General features: G+C 47.6%; 1 protein-coding gene across 1 annotated transcript in view; it reads right to left on the bottom strand.

The window, feature by feature from the left end:
• The window catches only part of SNX2 (sorting nexin 2), an 80,064-nt gene extending 58,294 nt beyond the window's left edge, over positions 1 to 21,770 (bottom strand). Inside the window, exon 1 of the mRNA XM_089674761.1 lies at positions 21,615 to 21,770. Within this exon, the coding sequence (XP_089530887.1) occupies positions 21,615 to 21,722 (108 nt within the window). The 5' untranslated portion in view covers positions 21,723 to 21,770. The remainder of the gene's footprint in view (positions 1 to 21,614) is intronic.
• Positions 21,771 to 22,483: the final 713 nt, after the last annotated feature.

Raw genomic sequence — 22,483 nt, 5'->3', positions numbered from 1 at the left:
TGGAACAGCAAAAAGAATGACAAAAGTTTTAAAGTGATTAAACTTTTTTTTTTTACTAAAATAACAAAACATGTTACAATATTTGCTCCGTAGCCCTGATCCTCCCTTTCTGGGGTCTCTCGTCACGTTCTGGGCTTCACCCCCACAGCACTCATGCGTTCTCACTCCCATGTTACCTCTGTGAGTCTATAGGGTACACAGAACAGGCTCGGCCCTTCCCTTTGATCCTCATCACTGGCTCCTGCTGCTGTATCTGAGCCAATGCAGAGTGAGAAAGCCTCGGCTCTCGTGCACATCTCTGGATTGAGATCAGGCTCAGGTATATATTTAGGGGTGGCTGCAGGGGAAGCTGCCTGACAAATTTTTTTTACCTTACTGAAAAGAACACAGCAAGGTAAAAAAAAAAACCTTCTGCCTTTACAACCACTTGATCGAGTAATGTCAACTTCTCCACGTTCTGCCCTCTCCCACCTTCTGAAATCCCCCAACCCTATACAAACCTTTCCTGCAGTATATGGCCAGTCTAGTGACACCACTGGCTACAGAAGTGGATAGTCCTTTCTCCTGCATGGAGCACTAGCATAATGACATGTGAACATCATTCAGTTCAGGAGTATTGTGAGACCAGGCTATATTGATGATGCACTCCCAGGGGGAATATCATTGACAGGGCTCACAGAAGATGGGTTGGATGATGTTGGCATCAGTCTAGAAGACAAGCAGAGCTGGATGACTGAGCAGTAAGTCTGCAAAGGACAGTGCCAGAGATAAGGTAAGTATTGCAACAAAAGAGATGAAAGGAGCCATATTAAACTATTTTTGTCATCGCGGTACAAATACAGGGATGACTGCATGCAGAAAAAGTAGGCAATGATCACTTGCTGAAGCATCCTCTGATATTAATACAATTTATTTTCCAGCAGTCAGCTTTGTAATTTTCAGCTACCTCTAATACTTCATGGATTACCGGAGGTTTTCTCATTCCCACAGCCTGTAGTGCGCCCCCCTACTCAAATCACCCCAGCTCCAGCAGCCACACAGGAAGGCTTGGGAAAGCCAAAGCCTACTTTGCTTGGTGCTGGCCCTGGCTCAAAGGACTGTAAACAATATAGACATGCTACTGCATTACACACTTCCCCATTCCAGGAAGCTTTGGATTCTTATCTTCACTCCTAACAGGGAGAAACAACAGGAAGGCAAGTATGTAAGTGTGTGTGGAGGTGGATGAAGACTGCACAGCTGACTGCAGAAAAAACAACAAACTGATATCACACAGAAAATTTCAGCAAGAGCTCATTACCCATTTTACTGCATGTGATCAGCCCAGTGCAAGGATCACTTTGAAAAAATTACAACAAAAATTGGTGGTCCACTTTAATCTTTTTAAGGCCAGTGGTCATTGAAGCCTAGATGACCAAATGTTGCAGCATCCATATGCATCAGTCAACTTACTAGGCCTAATTTCCTAACTGATTTTTTAAAATCATAATATACAGCAGGGCTTGAAAAAGCTGCTCGCCAAATGCGAGGGGAAATCCTTGGTGGCAAGGACAGATGGAGCGGCTTCACCTGCGCCGCTCCAAGCCGCATTGTGAAGCAGAGGGGGAGACACACGTGAAGGAGAGGCCCGCTCTCCGCCGCCGCGGGGGAGACACGTGAAGGAGAGGCCCGCTCTCCGCCGCCGCGGGGGAGACACGTGAAGGAGAGGCCCGCTCTCCGCCGCCGCGGGGGAGACACGTGAAGGAGAGGCCCGCTCTCCGCCGCCGCGGGGGAGACACGTGAAGGAGAGGCCCGCTCTCCGCCGCCGCGGGGGAGACACGTGAAGGAGAGGCCCGCTCTCCGCCGCCGCGGGGGAGACACGTGAAGGAGAGGCCCGCTCTCCACCGCCGCGGGGGAGACACGTGAAGGAGAGGCCCGCTCTCCACCGCCGCGGGGGAGACACGTGAAGGAGAGGCCCGCTCTCCACCGCCGCGGGGGAGACACGTGAAGGAGAGGCCCGCTCTCCACCGCCGCGGGGGAGACACGTGAAGGAGAGGCCCGCTCTCCACCGCCGCGGGGGAGACACGTGAAGGAGAGGCCCGCTCTCCACCGCCGCGGGGGAGACACGTGAAGGAGAGGCCCGCTCTCCACCGCCGCGGGGGAGACACGTGAAGGAGAGGCCCGCTCTCCACCGCCGCGGGGGAGACACGTGAAGGAGAGGCCCGCTCTCCACCGCCGCGGGGGAGACACGTGAAGGAGAGGCCCGCTCTCCACCGCCGCGGGGGAGACACGTGAAGGAGAGGCCCGCTCTCCACCGCCGCGGGGGAGACACGTGAAGGAGAGGCCCGCTCTCCACCGCCGCGGGGGAGACACGTGAAGGAGAGGCCCGCTCTCCACCGCCGCGGGGGAGACACGTGAAGGAGAGGCCCGCTCTCCACCGCCGCGGGGGAGACACGTGAAGGAGAGGCCCGCTCTCCACCGCCGCGGGGGAGACACGTGAAGGAGAGGCCCGCTCTCCACCGCCGCGGGGGAGACACGTGAAGGAGAGGCCCGCTCTCCACCGCCGCGGGGGAGACACGTGAAGGAGAGGCCCGCTCTCCACCGCCGCGGGGGAGACACGTGAAGGAGAGGCCCGCTCTCCACCGCCGCGGGGGAGACACGTGAAGGAGAGGCCCGCTCTCCACCGCCGCGGGGGAGACACGTGAAGGAGAGGCCCGCTCTCCACCGCCGCGGGGGAGACACGTGAAGGAGAGGCCCGCTCTCCACCGCCGCGGGGGAGACACGTGAAGGAGAGGCCCGCTCTCCACCGCCGCGGGGGAGACACGTGAAGGAGAGGCCCGCTCTCCACCGCCGCGGGGGAGACACGTGAAGGAGAGGCCCGCTCTCCACCGCCGCGGGGGAGACACGTGAAGGAGAGGCCCGCTCTCCACCGCCGCGGGGGAGACACGTGAAGGAGAGGCCCGCTCTCCACCGCCGCGGGGGAGACACGTGAAGGAGAGGCCCGCTCTCCACCGCCGCGGGGGAGACACGTGAAGGAGAGGCCCGCTCTCCACCGCCGCGGGGGAGACACGTGAAGGAGAGGCCCGCTCTCCACCGCCGCGGGGGAGACACGTGAAGGAGAGGCCCGCTCTCCACCGCCGCGGGGGGGGGGGGGGGAAGACACGTGAAGGAGAGGCCCGCTCTCCACCGCGGGGGGGGGGGGGGGAAGACACGTGAAGGAGAGGCCCGCCAACGGTGCACATCCCTACACCCACCAGATTAAGGTAAATGATATAAATACAACATGTTTACAGTAGCTATTATTCCATGTTTTTGGCATCAAAATAAGCACTTATGCTATACTTCTGTACACTAAACTTACATCTTTTAAAAGAGACTTTAGTTATTAAAGTCTCTTTTTAAAGATGCAGGAGATAAATAAAAAAAAAAAAAAATACAAAATGTTTACTACAGGTTTAAAGCTGTAAAACTTGATATTTTGATTGCACACTATTGTTATTAAGCTATTGCTGTTATGTTTAAATTCACATAATAAAGCTATGCTATAATTGCAGTTTTTTTTATATTTTGGACTCTTTATTCTAAAGAAAAATTTAATTTCATAAGCTTTAAGGGGGCGTGGTTGGGGACAGGGGTGGGGTTGGAGGCGGGCCTGGGCAAGGTTGAGTGGGGCAACTGGTGCAGAGTAAGGTTTGTGCCTGGCTAGTAGGTCTAGACTCAAAAAATTTTAAGCCCTGATAAACAGTATATGCTTTATGATAAACAAAAATGCAGCACTTTTGTAATGTAATTGTATCTGATAATTACCATATTTAACATGGTTCTAAAACCTCTTTTTTAATAAAAGGAGGTTTTAGTAATGCACAGAGTGGCCCCAAACCTCCTATTTTGGGGTCCCTCACTGACGCTCTGTGCTCCTCCTCTCCTGTGTTTGGTCCCCTAGCAATTTACTTGCTATGGGGGAAGATGTGCAGATGGGTCTCATTGCTATCAATCTGCCCTGTGAGACGAGGAAGAGAGTGACTGCAGCACTGTTCCAGACAGGTACAGCACTGGATCGATAAAGGACTAAGTATTGGGGGGGGTTTAAAGAGAAGCAAACAGGTAATTAAGGGTAAAAAGAACCTTGTGACTTTAGAACCACTTGAACAGAGGCACACTATCATCCTCAGACTGCTATGGCATCTAAACGTTTTCACTCTGAATCAAGCCTCCAGCCTGCATGTGCTCATATCACTGGTTTCCAATCATTTGCAGGGACCAGCACTGTCCAGGACACCCAGGATCATAGCCAACAGCCACACACTGTGTGCCCCATGTAGGTGAACATTTATTCACAGATTGTATGCAGGAAGCAGTTAAAGAAAACAAAAATACATGGGCTACCATTGCTGAAGTGCATTAATGTTCCAAGTCAATGACTCAAGAGAACTGAAGCCAGAGGCTCTCTTTTAGGAACATGGTCTTACATTTCGCAAAGCAATGAGGACACCTCTCAACTGTCTCAAAGGACGCTGCAACGCTCCTGTTACTTCAAGAGAAGTGTGGGAATGTAAAAAAACCAAACATACATACACACCTATGTGGATGCAACATCGATGTGATGCTGCAACTGTCCCCCACCAGTTCTACACCGAGAACGGAGTGATCAAACACTGCTGATCGAGCATAGAACAAGGCCTTCTCAGGGCTGTGGGGGGGGGCGTCAGGAGCCACTTGCTCAGGCTTTCAGTGGTGCATTGAGAGGCTGAGCCAGCTGCTGGTCAGACATCTAGGTGGATCCCCACATTGTCGGGATCCCAGCAGAGCCTGGATAGGCTCTGTGACATCAGCTGGCAGTGGACTTTGCCCACTATCAGCTGATCATGGGTCACAGAACTAAGCGCACTCCTGACCCATAGGAGAAGTATAGCCAAATGAGCTTTGGCCATACTTCCGCTTTAGAGGAAATATACAGACACCTCATGGTGTGCCCTATTCCAAAATAATGCTAAGGTTTTTATTAATTCTTGGTAATTAGTTCACTTTACTGTGGGTTTTATGAAGAGACCAATATTTGCAAAACCTGCTTTTTTGATATATACTTTTTTTGTACAAGCAACAAGGAAAACATGAGTAATCACAATAGCACTGCTTGATAAATTATTCAGTAAGCCAACCGCTTTCAATGTTACAGAGCACATAATAATCACATTATAAAGAATAAAGGAACGGGACACAAAGCTTCCCATAATGCTAAATTTCACCTTAAGGATACATATACATTATCAGTTCTGGCATGAATAAGAAATGTAGGATTCATTTAGAAAATACTGCACTAAAAGAGGCCCCTGCACCGTAATCATGTAAAAAAAAAATCCTGTCTCATTTCAATTTAAAGTGGCCTTGTGCTTTCCCCTTACAGAGCAAAGTGACAGGTTCACGTTAAAGTGATCCTAAAAGTTCTAACTTTTTTTCCTTAATGCTTTCTCTACATCAAGGTTAAAAAAAAAAAAAAAATTTGGCTACCTTTTTGACCCCCCAAACCTCGCCCCTAAACACGTATCTGTCTCTTGTCAATCCAATGCGGTCCTGACTGCAGGTCTTCTACCTTCACTTCCTGGTCTCACAGGAGACTCAGGCAACATCAGAGCCATAGGCTCCTACTGTTGTCACTCAAATCCCGTGAGGAGAGAGCAGGGACATGACCAAACCACACTATGCGTGTCTGCAGAAATAGCAGCGGGTGACTGCTGAAGAAGAGGTAAGTGACTGCTCTGTGCAATAATTGCTGCAAACAGCAGGCAAGTATAAACTTAATTAAAACAAACAAAAACAAAACAAAACACTTATATCACTTTAAAGGGATGACCATCAGTATTGCCACATGAAAAGAAGTAGAGGAAATTACACATTTCCCCAGGCCTGGAAGCTTGAATTCTTATCTCTACTCCCAGCAGCAGAAAAGCAAAGGGAAGGCAAGTTAGAGGGAACCAGTTACATTGCTCTGCATATACTAAACGCGAATCTAGCAAATAGCCTTAAAGTGTTACTAAACCCACTACAGTAAAATCAGTCTGTATATTCTGTAAAGCATGCTTGTTATACTCACTGTGGAACCTAAGGGGTTAATCCTCTGTGTTGTGTAAAAAGGCTGTTTGATCCTTTCTCTGCCCCTCTTGTTGAAATGACCACCTGATAAAGACTGAACCCGTGGCCATATGCACATGCTCAGTTTGGTGTGTATTAGAGGTTTTTGTTTTCCTGGGAGGGTGCAAGTGATCAGCACAGAGCCAATCAGCACTGTCCAGACAGAGGGTCAAAGGTTTCACATCCTCCTAGAGCAGGGAAAAAAAAAAACCTTCTACAAGCTTTAACCAGTGCTCAGCAGACGTCACAAGACTGCTCTAACTGCTGATGAGAAAAGGTATTTAGCAGTTTATATTTACTAAAATAATTCCTGGGTCTAGTATCACTTTAAAGTGGGTGTAAAAGCTGAAGGTTTTTTACTTTCTTGCGTTCTATGTATGAAGGTAAAAAAACTGTGTGCTGCTCCTCCCACAGCCCCCCATTAATCCAGCGATCTGCACAGGAGCTTTGGGTCTCTCGGGATTCCCTCTCCTCATTGGCGGAGTCACAGCAGCAGGAGCCATCGCTTCCCACTATTGTCAATTGCAGCCAATGAGAGAGCGGGAGCGGAGCCAAGCAGTGGCTCTACGCATTTTATGGAAGGAAAATGCATTTTATGGAAGGAAAAAAAAAAAAACAGCGCTCAACATGCTTGGGAGCAGAGGAGGGGTGGAGAGGAGGGATCATGCTGCTAAAATAAGTACATACCAGAGATTCTAGTGCCATTGTTTGGCCCATAACCCATGTGCATTTCCAGGCTAGAATGTTTTACACATACATTTTACACACAGATCCGTGTGCTGGCTCAAATGTCCAGCAGACCAAGAGTATGGTCTTATAGGTCCACCACCAAAACAGGCTGAGATGAATTTAACACCCACATCTTTGTCACAAGGATCTTTATGTTAGATATGTGCTTGTGATGTTTAAGGGCTCATTCGCACCAGCCTGTACGATTAAAGAACATGCATGCTAGTGTGCATTGTGTAGGGCTGTGTGATGTGCTATTACAACACATCTCTCAGTTTAACAAAATGGAAAAAAAAAAAGTTGTATACGGTCATGTTCTAGTGCAGTGACACATGCTGGGTAAAAATACAGACATGTTTCATTACTATGCAGCTCACTGCACATCAACGCAGCATTAGGCTTCACATACACGAGCAGCTCTTAAAATTTGAATTTAAGCTCCTAAAGTCCTCTCTATAAAAGCCTGTGTGTCCATGTACAGACTTTTAGCAGCGTTTAGGGCCTGCTGTGTTTAGGTGAGGTTAAACCTCTCTCTCCTGAACGCTGAAGAACCGCGTTCAGGACAGGAACGTTTTGACCAATTGCGAGAAAATGCAGCACTGCGTTTTTGCCGCAATCTGCATCATTCCACGGCCGGCGGTCAGGGTAGGCTCGTGTACATGAAGCCTTATGGTGTGAACAGGGCAGAAAAAAAAAAAAAAAAAACAAACAAACAAAACCACACGATTATCTATGTGCAATTGTGCTGATCTATGCTAAACTGATATGGTGTGAACAATCCCCCCCAATTATCATTGGCTTTAAATAACTGTCACTTGTGATTTTACACATGGTCAGCCTTGACAATAGTTAACACGGTGATTTTAAACAATGAATGTATAATTGCAGTTGGAGCAAGTGTAAATGTATAAAAATATTATGTAGCAAATACATTTTAGTGCAACTGTGTAGCTGATGACACAGGCTAGGTACTTAGAGCGCAGCATCTTCTGAAATCATTCCCGAAATAGAAGAGTAGAGTACATTGAAAGATATATAACTTTATTAAAAATATTATAGACCAAGGTGGTACTTACGGCAAATGATTATTTACCTGGCATTAATCATTCACAGTTTTCAGTGGGCAAAGGTTCCAGAAAAAGAGTAAAAAGACATTTTTTTCTATTTAGCAGAAATGGTAAAGTCACATTCCTTTCCTGATCACCTAATGGCGACCTAAAAGCCAAATGTGTCTCTCAGTGCCCTCTTAGAAGGGGTGGTTCATTATCTATGTGAACGCGCGCTCCATTTATTATTCTGTGTAGCAAAGATTACTTGTTGTAGTATTACTTATTCAACCCCTTCCTGACGCACTGGGTCCCCTTTAAAAGTTCTTAACGACCAGGGGAGGTGGGAAGGATCAGCAATCATGTGACCACTGATTGGCTTGTCACAGTGGTCACATGATGGGAAGCCAGTCCCACCGGATACTGATTTTTTTCCTTGAAACGAGAGCCATTTTCAGCAGCTCAGTCTTACGGCCTTTGTGCTGGGAGTGCGTTGCCAGCGCATAAACATTGCCCGCCAAGTGATATGTGGCATGTGGGCGTTAAAGCCCAGCTTTTTGCCACCACACATGGGTTATTGGAGCATAAAGTGGTTAATATTCAAAATCAAAAAGGGGCGATTTGTACACAGAGATCTATTTATAAAATAAAAGATAGCGAATTCACACCAGATGCTTTCCAGGGCACTTATAACCCCTTCCTGCCCAGGCCAATTGCCAGCTTTCAGCACTGTCGCACTTTGAGTGACAATTGCGCGGTCATGCAACACTGTACCCATATGAAATTTGTATCTTTTTTTGTGACAGCTTTATTTTGCTGGTATTTAATCAGCTCGGGTTTTTTTATTTTTTCTTAAACCAAAAGCCACTGAAAATTTAAACAAAAAACCTTAGTTTTTGTTATAAAATTTTGTAAATAAGTGATTTGTCTCCTTCACTGATGAGTGCTAATGAGGCTGCAGGGCACTGAGGAGGCACTAGTAGGTGGCACTGATGGGCACGGATATGTGGCATTGATGTGGCACTGATGAGCCCTGGCACAAGGCACTGATGGACACTGACAGGTGGCACTGCTGGGGCTACACTGATCATCAGGGCACACTGATCATCAGTGCTCTGATGATCAGTGTACATGTCCCCTCCGCGGAATGCCGATTACCGGCTCTCCTCTCCTCACGAGCTGTCAGCGTGACAGCTTGAGGGGAGAGAAATGCCGATAACCATCATTTCCCTGTTTACATGTGATCAGCTGTGATTGGACACAGCTGATTACATGACCAAGCTGACATCTTCGGCTCTTTCCGTTGATTGGTGATCTGCTGTGTCCGAAGGACACAGTGCACTGCCGATCGCCGCGCATGGGCGGTGAGAATGGGAGGACGTCATATGACGTCCTCCCAGAACGAGAGAACCACCTTGCGCCGGTCATATTACTATATGGCGGGCGGGAGGTGGTTAAACAGCATCAAAAACACATGCAAAGTGTTTTCTATGTATTCCAATGGCCCTAGTTCACACTAGTGCTGTCAGTTCTATTGCAGGTAACAAAAGTAGAACCTGCTACATTTTTTGTCTGGAATGCCGCAAAAAGTATGTAATCACACCAGAATGCACACGGTTCTTAGTTAGGGGCCAGTTCACACCTGAATCGCACAGGAACACAGACATTGTTCTTGTGCAATTCAGTGTGGTGCACTTTTTAGCCCATTCATTTGAATGAGCTAAAATCGCACTGGATTGTACTAAAAAGATAGCGCATGCACCATTTTCCAAAAATGCACTGCACCAGATTTCATGGTACCGGTGTATCATGTGATCCAGTGCAATCAAACGTATTGCTTTTGCAATCTGCATTTCAGGTATCGTTAGAATTATATATTGACACTCACAGTAAATTGCACACGCAGTGCATTTTGAATGTGATGCTGTGAAAGAGCCCTCAGATAAAGATTTCAAGTGTCAAAGAGAAAAAAAAAAAAAAAAAAAAACACCGTACTGGAATGCAGTGAAAATGTGTTAAACAGATTCCGAAATTGTGGTGAGAACCAGTCCTTTAACTTTTTTTTTTTAGTCATGATCACCAATCATTTTCTATCTTTTATTTCTCTGAAAAATAAAGGTGTTTTTGGAAATGCTAACTCTACCCAAGGCTTCACCTCTGACTCAGATCTGGAAAGCAAACATTCAAATCAGGAAAGTCATTATAATGCTCATCATTACCTACTTGTTCCAGATTAGTGATAAAAAAATACTGAACAAAGAGGTTCAGGATCATAGTTAGCGTTTACAGAATGAGAGGTCAGCAATGACAGTCTTCCTGTTTCTCCGATGGCAGGTCTCTTTTAGGGCTAGTTCACACTAGATGCAGTTCAGCGTGCTTTTTTTCTGCATCAAAAATGCATGCACAGTGTTTTCCATGTATTCCAATGGCCCTGGTTCACACTAGTGCAGTCAGTTCCAATCAGTTTCCGGTGCAGGAAGAAAAAAAAAAAAAAAAAGAAGAAGTAGAACATGCTGCTTTTTTTCTGCACAGAACCATACTGAAACATGGCAAACTTCATCAAAACTGCACTGAAACTGAGTTTGGTGTGAACTGTAAGCAAAAATGTATCCGGAATGCATTTTGTAGTGTGAACTGGCTAAACCCTGGGAGAAGTAAATATGGCTAAAAATTAAATACAAAAACCATGTGCACGCATGGTGGGCACATGTGGGCTCACTCCTGAGCCGGGATGTGTGTATCCACAGAGAGCACGGCTTGGCCCCACCCCCTCCTTTCATTTTATTATTTTTTTTTACTTAATGCAGAAGATGCATTAAGGCAGAAAAAAAAAAAATGGGAGTGTAGTCAACCTCCATGAACATGGCCACAAGAGGAAAAATAAATAAATATTTGCCCCCAGACTGAACAGAAGGGTAGTGTGAATGGTAGACAAAAAGCCAAGAGACCATCCAAAAAGATATAAGCTTGTCAAGGTCCATCAGTGTCTCATCGCACCATACATTCCTGTTTCAGTGACAATGAGCTTAACGGAAGGACGAGGACTCCACTGTTGAAAGAAATACTGTACATCATAAAAAAGCCAGGCTGGGATTTGCTAAAATACATATTGACAAGCCGCAATGCTCCTGGGCAAAAGTCCTTTGTGGGACAAAACTAGAACTTGTCATTGCAGCTCTATGTTCAGACCAAAAAAATGAAGCTTTTAAAGAAAAGAACACTGTACCTACTGTGAAACATGGAGAAGGCTCATTTTTTTAGGTTCATTTGCTGCCTCTGACACTGGAAGTCTTGTTCAGAAAAAAATTACAGGTTTTTGTTTTTTTTAGTTGAGGGTTACTAACAAATGTATTCAAGGTTGTATAGCCAACTTGTAGGGCAGTGCTACAAATGAAAACTAAGACTACTGAGGGTTGCTGTAAAGCAGTGTTGCTACACAGGTAATCTGTCTTTGGAGAAATGCGCAGGTTGCGGACCTTGGTTTCTAAAAATATTCATTTCCTGGCTGTCACACTGACCTAGCGTTTGGCTTCATACACACTAGTGTTTCTTTTAAGCTGAAAAACCGGTGGCACATAGGAACGTTTAGCGGTTTTACAGTACATGTAGGAGAAAAAAAAAAAAAAACTGTTAGCATTTTAGTAGCTTTTTTTTTTTACTGCCGAAACACTCCAAAAATAACTTTCTGCTCCTAGAAGCTGAAGCTCATCAAATGCTAATAGCCAATAGTGGTGTGCATGGACACATAGGATAACACTATTTAGCTCCTTGAAGCAGAAAGAAAATGCTATTAATAGCTTCTAGGAATCACTTGAAGGCTCCATGCACTTGTGTGCATGGAGCCTTCTAGTGATTCTAAAGGATATTTTTTTTTCTTTAACCCCTTCCCGCCGGCACCTCCCAGCCCTTTAAGAGTTTCAGAAGCCGGGAGGTGGGGCGTGGTTTAGGGATCATGTGACCGCCGTGATGCGCCGTCACCTGATCGGGAAAGGTCCCGATCAAAACAGATCGGGACCTTTCCGTGAGTACTGGACATGTGTGCTGGGAGCGCGCAGGGCGCGCGCTCTCAGCACGTTTTTTCTTACCTGAACGCAAATGTGCGGCCGCTCGGCGTCTAGGCTCAGGTGCCAGGAGGCCGCACATTTGTGTGCGGCCGGCGTAAAAGGGTTAAATAACAAACATGTCCTTCTTACCTGCTCTGTGCAATGGTTTTTGCACAAAGCAGCCCCGATCCTTTTTTTCTGGGGTCAGCCTCCAGCTCTCGGATTGTAGTCTGAGAACTGACACTTCCTGTGCAGAAATTACATAGCCCTCTATCCACGGGTCTCAGTTTGATGAAAGGATAGGTTCACTTTTGGGAACATGTTGCAAGTTCCACCCGTTTTTAGGGTGGAACAGGTAACACGTTCCCACTGCTGCAGCCACTGCCCTCTCTCGCTGTGATAGCAGTACGGGGAGAAGTTTCCCATACTAGCTGTCACTTTCTGAAAACAGCGCGGCCATATTGGGCTCCACCCACACAGCAGCATCACTCACAGAGTTCTTTGCGGCTGTCTGCTTGTAGTTCTCAATGAACTACCACAGTGCTGTTGAGCGCTGTGGCAGCTTATTGAGTCTTCCTGTCAGACTGTGCTTGTACATGCACAATGTATGGGCACACAGATACACTGGCAGGTTTGCAGGAGTCCTGCATGGTACCACAGATCTACCTGCAAAAAAAAAAAAAAAAAAAAAAAAAAAAAGGACATTTACTTATCCTTGAAGGTGAAAGCAATTAACAGAGCTTACCATGCTGGAAGAGTCGTGTTTGTTTTGTAAAATTAGCAAACATTTGTGATGCAACACAGAGGAACAGCCAGGCATGCAAGTGAACCAGAACAAGAAGTTGCTTATCTTGCTGGTGAATAGGGACAAGCTAGGTGAATGAATACATGGACATAGGGGAATCGATCACCCATGACACTACAAATTGCAACCACAACATGGGAGCCCATCATTACATGGTAATGCAAAAACAAGGAATATAACTACACTAATATTTAGTTAAAACAAAAAAACAAACAAGAAAAATTGAAAGTGTACAATGCCTTCATTGTGTAACACAAAAGAAATGTAGTGTATGTACAGGACTACATGAGCTGTGTAAAGGACGATGATATTGGCAAAGCAGTTACCCAAACAACTACTCAAATTTCAGTTTAGCTGGGACAGATCCATGAATTCACCTGAACCATGGTCTACAGAATAACCCTATTATTGTTCAAGTAAACAGAGCAAATTATCAACTATTATTTCTCATGGAAAATGGACTGATAATTCCAAGGTGATAGTGGAAGAATAAACAAAATTGTTTAGAAGCTGAAGTGACAGGTTACAGGGGCCAAAATACTGTCACACTTTCCAAATACTATTTAGTGGCCACAATTTCAGAGAGATTCACATTCATCATTTACAAGATTAATAAATGACAGACTTTGGCGTGTTCATTCATTTACATTCTTTTAGTCAGTTGTGAAGAAGCTGCTCACATATTGAAGGTCTATGAATGATTTCTTAAAAAGGATGTCTGGCTGAAATCCATTTGCAATATAACAACTTTTACTACAAATATCCATTAACTGACCCCCTTCCTTCCACTGGCAGCTCCCAGATCTTAGGTAGCACATACATTATGCACTTTTTTGGTCAACCAACGAGTTGAACAAAAGAAAATGTTTTGCTGTCCCCACCCACACATTTGATCACTACCACTGTGGTATTGCAATCTGACAGTGGGGAGACTTCCTCGCCATCAATATACAATGATCAGTGTTGACAGCTATAGCTGGTGGTACTGGTCATTCGGGGAAAAAAACTGACCGGCTGGTTGTATACAAGGTGATCACCAGATAGAGTTGTGTGAAACCATCCTTTAGGCTACATCTATTTTCTTTATAAGAAATCTACCCTACAACTAATAGCTGAATGGCAGCTCCCATAATTCTACCTTTACACAGTCAAATCAAACCTTTCCTATGAAGACCATGGTGACAATCATTGCTGACACACTGTCCTACTTATTCAGTGACTGACCTGGAAGTCCTAATCCACTTACTTGTTACAGGCCAGGCTTGGTTTAAAGTGGAACAGTGGCCCTGCGCATTCATTTCTGACATCTGTTAGATCCTGGGAATAGATCTGTAATGCCAGGTCAGCTGATGCGGAGATTGAGATCCCTTTAGATCTTGGCTTTCACATTAGCTGACCCCACATTGCTGAATTCATCATTGGGCTGCCCTAAAGACACATACCCTGCATCAGAAATTGCAGCACAGGGAGAACTTCATGGCGGATTCTTACAGATGGGTTTTAACTAAAAGTACTGAAGAAAGCATTTGTAGAAGAAGAAATGGCAGGCTCATTGCTTCCATCAGGAAAGGTTTCCTTTAAGATCTGTTCACAAAAGTGCGATTTCAGATGCAACTTGAGTCACACAGAATTGCATGACGAGGGAAATCACATGGTTTTCAATGGTGCCCATTCATATCAATATGACTCAGCATGGTGTGATTTTGGAAAGGGAACCTGTGCTATCTTGGTGCATTTCCAGTGCAAATTTGACCCCATAGAATATACACACCTTATCAAGGATGCATCCAAGCAGTACTACATAATCGCACAGAAAGTCAGATCACAAAACGTGTTGCAGCACTGTGAACCTAGCCTAATGAAACCTGTGGCTTTTCTGGTCACAAACTGCTGGTGGCATGAAACTTCAGGTCCCTCCTTTGGGAGTCAGTATTCAAGGAAAACAAGACCAGATCTCTCCAGGGTGCTGTGTAGTCTGGTCCTCTGTGTTGCCTTCCTATTGGTCAGTGAGGCTTCCCATCACACTCTAGCCAATAGGAAGGTGAGGACCCTCAGAGATCTGCCTGTATTTAAAGCGGAGCTCCACCCAAAAGGGAAATTTCCACTTTAAGGACTGCTCCCCATTAAGGATTGGCACCTTTGGGAGGCGGGGGGAGCGGGTACCCGTTCCCACTTCTGGTCCAATCGCCTAGGCGATCAGAAATGAAGGTGTCCTCCCTCCCTGTAGTCTTCTGGGACACGTGACAGGTCCCAGAAAACTACAGGACCATTCATGAAGCGCAGCGCTACTTGCGCATGCGCAGTGGGTACCCAGCTGTGAAGCCGCAAGCTACCACAGCTGGGTGCCCACACTGAAGATGCCGCCTCCTGAAATACAGGACGGCTGATGAAACTGGCTGCGGGGGACACACCACGGGACCGAGGGACAGGTAAGTGGCTGTTTGTTTTTAAAAGTCAGCAGCTACAGTTTTTGTAGCTGCTGACTTATTTTTTGACAGGGTGAGTGGAACTCCGCTTTGAGGTTAGAGGACAAAATTCTGCATGCCATCACGATCATGCTGCCAGCCATATGTTTACCGACATGTAACATTCACAACAGTCCTCCACGGCCTCATATCTATAGTGCAGGCAGCTCATGATTAACTAGTACCACTGGTACAACTATACCGCATGATGCACCAACTCCCAGAGATAACAGACACCCCATTTATCTAGTTTTACATTTCATTTCATCTCAACTGACATTTTAAACACCATAGGAAAACATGGCCAAAACAAAAGACAAGTGTGCAGCATTCCATGAGTAAAACAAGCCCAGAATGAGGTGGAAAAATACACATCCACGGCTTCCTCTTCCTGGATGACTCGCACTTTCAAGTACACAAATCCCCTCTGAAACACAATACAACTGAAAAAGGGAAGGTTGACAAAGTTTGGTTTGGCTGTGAAAATTAGCATCCTGAGGCCTCATACACATGGCTGTAAAGATTTACGCATTGACTGATGCCAGCAAAAACCTGTCTGTACACATGTAACGTATGTGCAATGTTTACATGTGAACAGTGTCAATGGGCTTAATGGCCGCTGCCACTGCTTGGAGCCAACATGTCAACCGTGTGCAGCCAAATACACACTATTGGGGTTTATATGTTAGCCCTGAGTGATTCATTCACACAAAATGGTGAAACTTGTGCAAAATGACCTCAGCTGCTTCTGAACGACTGAATCCCCATATCATTCTGTGCATGTCCTGCTGACATATGAAAGAATCATTCAGGGCCAACATATAGACATCAACTGTATGACAACAGCCGTGACGGTGGTGCCAATGGCTACACATACATACACATACCTTCCTGAGCAGTGGCAGTCAATAGGGTCCATGTATGCTGTTCACCACAATAGTATACAACATAGAAAAGGGCCCTGAATGAAATTTTGTTCGAATACTTTTTAATGTTGTTGAATGCAGAGTGACAGGAGTAGTTGTGTGAATGAGCCCATAAACACCGGGACTGCCAAACATGCATTTGTATGCCTTTATCATTTTCTTACCCGCCCCAGCATCCCTTCAAATAATTCTGGACACCAGGTTGTATGAAAGATCAGCTGATTGGCAGTCATGTGATTAGGGAGCTGATCCCACCAATTACAGATCAGAAGTGACTATAGGCCTTCTCTCACAGCTCAGTTTCTGTGCTGGGAGCATGCACTGAATGTACTCTCAGCAAAGAAACATTGGCTGCCCAGTGATGCATATGTGCAGCCAGTGGACATTAAAGGCAGATTACAAAAAAAAAAAAGGGATCATATACCTGCTCTGTTCAGTGGTTTTGCACAGAGCAGCCCTGATCCTCTTCTCAGGTCTCCTGCAGGTCCTCCTGACTCCTCTCTCCTGCCGAGTGCCCCCAAAACAAGCAGATTGCTATAAGGGCTCCTGATCCACTGCCCTGTGTGACTCTTCACACACACACACACACACACACACACACACACAGTGTGGCTCAGCCCCACCCCTGCTCTCTCCTCATTGGCTGTGAATGTCAGTAGTAGCGGGAGCCAATGGTTCCCGCTGCTGTCTCAGCCAATTAAGCAAGAGAGACCTGGAGGAGCCAGTGCTCTTGTGCACATTGCTGGATCGAGACTGGGTTCAGATAAGTATCAGGGGGGCTGCTGCACACAGAAAGACTGCATGAAGGGAAAAAAATCTTGAGCCTTTACAACCACTTCAGAGCCCACCGTTCTGCGGCTGCACATGTGTTATGCAGTTGTAAAGGGTTCAAAGGACATTTATAAAAAAGCATATAATGCTTGTTGCCATTGTTCAATGGCACTATTCACAATGCACATTTCGGCTCTGCTTAGAGAAACAACAATTCTGTGCACCCAGGATCTCATTACACACTCTAAATGTGGATAAACCTGATTTAAGGTGATACTAATCCTAAAAACTTTTTTTTATCTTAAAAAGTAAAAAACATTAAAGTCCCCTGTGCTCCTCCTTCCCTGTGTAAAGGGGAACAGAAGGGAGAAGAGATCAGAGCTGTGCATGGGGGGGTATCTTCTCCCCTCTCTTCCTCTTCCTACAGGGTAAAGAGGGGGGGGGGGGGCGGGTTAAGTCCCGCTGTCTGTATAGAGCATGGTTCTGTAGACACATAGGTTGCGAGCGAGCATGCAGCGCGTGCCCCCTAGCAAACAGCTTGCTATGGGGGCACACAGAGGAGGAGGAGCCAGGATCACCGGCAGGGTACTGGAGGAGGAGGATCAGGGCCGCTCTGTGCAATACCATTGCACAGAACAAGTGAGTATAACATGTTTGTTATTTAATTTCTTTGTTAAATCTGCCTTTAGTAACACTTTAAAGCAACGACATCCAAATGCAGGAAAAAAGTGATCTGGGAGGAAAAAAAAAAGTCTTTATATTACTCAGATCACTACAAAGCCAAACAAAGATTGGCAGTGTGAATGAGGCCCTAAGCTCCCTTTATTCTGTCCTCACCGACCCATGTCAAAAAATAAATTAATAAGAGTTATAAAAAGTAATCCCCCCTCTAACCACGATCCCCACCATCAATCACCGCCCACTAGATCCTGCCCCCTCTCCCCACGATCAATCACCGCCCACTAGATCCTGCCCCCCCTCCCCACGATCCAGCACCGCCCACTAGCTACTGCCCCCCCTCCCCACGATCCAGCACCGCCCACTAGCTACTGCCCCCCCTCCCCACGATCCAGCACCGCCCACTAGCTACTGCCCCCCCTCCCCACGATCCAGCACCGCCCACTAGCTACTGCCCCCCCTCCCCACGATCCAGCACCGCCCACTAGCTACTGCCCCCCCTCCCCACGATCCAGCACCGCCCACTAGCTACTGCCCCCCCTCCCCACGATCCAGCACCGCCCACTAGCTACTGCCCCCCCTCCCCACGATCCAGCACCGCCCACTAGCTACTGCCCCCCCTCCCCACGATCCAGCACCGCCCACTAGATCCTGCCCCCTCTCCCCACGATCCAGCACGGCCCACTAGATCCTGCCCCCTCTCCCCACGATCCAGCACGGCCCACTAGATCCTGCCCCCTCTCCCCACGATCCAGCACGGCCCACTAGATCCTGCCCCCTCTCCCCACGATCCAGCACGGCCCACTAGATCCTGCCCCCTCTCCCCACGATCCAGCACGGCCCACTAGATCCTGCCCCCTCTCCCCAAGATCCAGCACGGCCCACTAGATCCTGCCCCCTCTCCCCACGATCCAGCACCGCCCACTAGATCCTGCCCCCTCTCCCCACGATCCAGCACCGCCCACTAGATCCTGCGCCCTCTCCCCACGATCCAGCACCGCCCACTAGATCCTGCCCCCTCTCCCCACGATCCAGCACGGCCCACTAGATCCTGCCCCCTCTCCCCACGATCCAGCACGCCCCACTAGATCCTGCCCCCTCTCCCCACGATCCAGCACGCCCCACTAGATCCTGCCCCCTCGCCCCACGATCCAGCACGCCCCACTAGATCCTGCCCCCTCTCCCCTCGATCCAGCACGCCCCACTAGAGCCTGCCCCCTCGCCCCACGATCCAGCACGCCCCACTAGAGCCTGCCCCCTCGCCCCACGATCCAGCACGCCCCACTAGATCCTGCCCCCTCGCCCCACGATCCAGCACGGCCCACTAGATCCTGCCCCCTCGCCCCACGATCCAGCACGCCCCACTAGATCGTGCCCCCTCTCCCCACGATCCAGCACGCCCCACTAGATCCTGCCCCCTCTCCCCACGATCCAGCACGCCCCACTAGAGCCTGCCCCCTCGCCCCACGATCCAGCACGCCCCACTAGATCCTGCCCCCTCTCCCCTCGATCCAGCACGCCCCACTAGAGCCTGCCCCCTCGCCCCACGATCCAGCACGCCCCACTAGATCCTGCCCCCTTGCCCCACGATCCAGCACGGCCCACTAGATCCTGCCCCCTCGCCCCACGATCCAGTACGGCCCACTAGATCCTGCCCCCTCGCCCCACAATCCATCACCGCCCACTAGCTACTGCCCCCTCTCCCCACGATCCAGCACCACCCACTAGATATTGCTCTCTCTCCCCATGATCCAGCACCGCCCACTAGATATTGCTCCTCTCCCCATGATCCAGCACCGCCCACTAGATATTGCTCCCTCTCCCCATGATCCAGCACCGCCCACTAGATATTGCTCCCTCTCCCCATGATCCAACACCGCCCCTCAGTATCTTCCTCTATCCTATCCCATCAGTTCATTCCAACTTTCTGTGGGTCTAAAGTGTTATGGCCACACCCCCTGCAGGTGTGTCATCATGCAGCCTGGGATCACAGTACAATGCTGAAGTGACCGCATGATGAGCATTCTCTGCAGTGCTAAGGCCCGCCCACCTCTGGATAGGATGGAGGAGGATCCCAAGTTATCATGTGACCTCAGTAAGGACAGATGGATTTTTGGTACACAAATGGAGAATAATGATTTTTATGTGCAAATGTTGGGAGAGAGGAACAGTTCATTGTTGAAGGAACATGAGGATATATTCAGGCAGCCCACAGACAAGTCAGCTTTTTTTTTTTTTAATTCAACCAGCAGGTATGGACCTGATTTCCGCAACTACATATACTACAAGTGGATGGAGGAATCCTCCTCGCTGAGCTATTGGGGGTTATTTACTACATCTAGAGTGCAAAATCTGGTGCAGCTCAGCATAGAAAGCAATCAGCTTCCAGGTTTCATTATCAAAGCTTAAAGTGTTACTAAACCCAGGACCCTGCATTCACTATATCTGGTCTCCCACAGTACACACAACATGGAAGTGCAATTATTTTAGTAACTATAAACTGCTGAATACTATTCTCATCAGCAGTTAGAGCAGTCTTGTGACTTCTATCAGTGTCCAGCCGAGCACTGCATAAAGCTTGTAGGAGGAGTTTTCATTCTGTTCCAGGAGGATGCAGGACCCCTGACATCTGTCTGGACAGTACCGATTGGCCCTGTGCTGATCACATGGACTCAAAAAAAAAAAACCTAGTAATACACACCAAACTGAGAATAGGCAGAGTGACTCCACACAATATGTCTTATCAGGAGATAAGAGGAGGACACTGGAAGGGGAGGATCAGAGATGACAGGATCAAGCATCCTCTTTATACAATGCAGAGGAGTAACCCCTTAGGTTCTAGAGTATAACAAGCATGCTTTACTGCATATACAGACTGATTTTACTGTTGTGGGTTTAGTAACACTTTAATTGAACAAGCTGAAGTAAGAAGCTGATTGGCTTCCATGCACAGCTACACCAGATTCTGAGTGCTGCAGTTTTAGTAAATCTTCCCCACTGTATTCTGACAGTTGGGTTTCAGCCAAGAGAAGACACTGATCAGCATCGCAGGCCATAGCCCACAGTGCTGACCAAAATGGGAAAGTCTCTGGACAGAAGTGGATCGGTAGTGTGACTTCTGTACAACCTCCCTGCCCATACAGGGATCAACATTCATCCAGTCCTTGTTGAACCAGCTGAATCTGAATCCATGTAGGGCTGGCTTTCTTCTCTAAATAATCCATACGCATCCACTACTTAATAGCCGTGTGGAGCCAATAAAAGTGTTTTTCTGCTTCTTAGTATCATCCTCAATGTGCTCCTCAACCTCTCCCTTTCCCACCCACTGCTGTTTGTTTGGAGTGAGCAGTGCACATTGGTTGCGGTCATGTAGACTGCTCTATGAACACTACACATCCTATAGTCCATCTCAAGAGTGAGCAACAGGGGGTGGCTACCTGCCTACAGTGGGAGCATGGAGATTGAAAGGAGCCACCCTCTAACAGGAAGTTGGGTCACAAAAGCCACAATAAAGGAATGTGATGGAGGCGGAGAGCAGTGGACGGAACGATTCACCAGAACAATCCATAGTGGAGTAACATTTTCTCCTCGGTGTGCCTAGAATGATATGCTGGCCATTATCTCTGTATGATCTCTCCACCATGACATTGATGTCAGTGTGCTGCAAACCTTGTGACTGCCAACAAGTGTGTGTCAGCAGGGAGTGTGTCCACCATCCATGTACTCCACACACACCAAGTGGAAAGTGAGAAACCTCAGGTGGAAGCTGCCATGCCTTCCTGCCAGCAGGGCCAAGGAGCAGTTTATGAAGCTGGCTGTGATGTACACAGGTCCTCCTTCTCTGCTGCACAGGTAAGTGGTAGAGCAGCAGCTTCCAGCACAGCCTTCTCACACAGGGATGTCAGTGGTGATGTGAGGAGGGGGCACACAGCGGGCATCCTTTGTGCTGGGCCGGGAGCTGTCAGTGATGAGGGGAGCAGAGAGTGACATGACACCCGCAGAGGGGACACACAGACAGGGGCTGGCACAGAGAACAGCCTCACCTCCATGGTGGACACGGTACTGGTGAAGAGATCCTCGCCGTCTTCCAGCTCCTCGAATTCCGAGTGTCTCCCATCTCCCAGCGGAGGCGGCTCCCTCTCTGCTGCCATCTTCCCACTGTCACAGCCGCCCCGCCCACTGCCTTCCTGCTTCACACTTGTCACGTGCCGGCGCCTGACTTCCCGGTGTGCCCGCCCACCAGCATAAGGAAGTGAGAGCGGCCAATCAAATCATACGATTCCGGCGCAGGGTGGCCATCTTTGTTGTGGTCAAAGGGAACAAACAGTTCATTCTTTCTGTATTCTTTATGTATTGTAGTTTACCAGTTCTTAGGTGTGGTAGCAGTATTAGTTTTAGTCACCCTAGGCTGGGACTACAAGCACCTCTCCTTCTCTTCATTACCTAGAAGACCATCACTTTGTAGTTCACAGTAGATAGCTACAAAAGCTGATAACTAGTCAAGGTTCACACCTGTGCATTTTTCCGTTGTGTTTTGCAGAAACGCACAGCAGTCCATTTAACATGATTTCCTATGGGACAGGTTCACATCTCTGTGTTTCATCCGTTGTGTGTTTTTGGAAATGGCCAGAAACTTTTTTAAACGCAAAACATTGCATTTTTGGTTCAATAGACTTCAATGGAGATGCTGTAGAAATGCGCATAGTGCGTTTTGCATTTTAATCTGCCCAGCAACAATTTGGAAAAAAATGCATCAAAAACGCTTGTGCAAAAACACAAAAAGCACTGCAGAAACGGATCAAACGCAAACCGCATAGGTGTGAACTTGGCCTTAAAGAGGAAGTACATTCTGCGTAACTCCCCCTAACAATTCCCCAACACTGGTCCCTGTCTTACAAAATAAAAAACATCT

This window comes from Staurois parvus, unplaced genomic scaffold, assembly GCF_062004578.1.
Source record: "Staurois parvus isolate SC_StPar_1 unplaced genomic scaffold, SC_StPar_1.0 ptg000004l, whole genome shotgun sequence".
Taxonomy (NCBI): domain Eukaryota; kingdom Metazoa; phylum Chordata; class Amphibia; order Anura; family Ranidae; genus Staurois; species Staurois parvus.
This window is presented reverse-complemented; position numbering and strand designations above follow the sequence as displayed.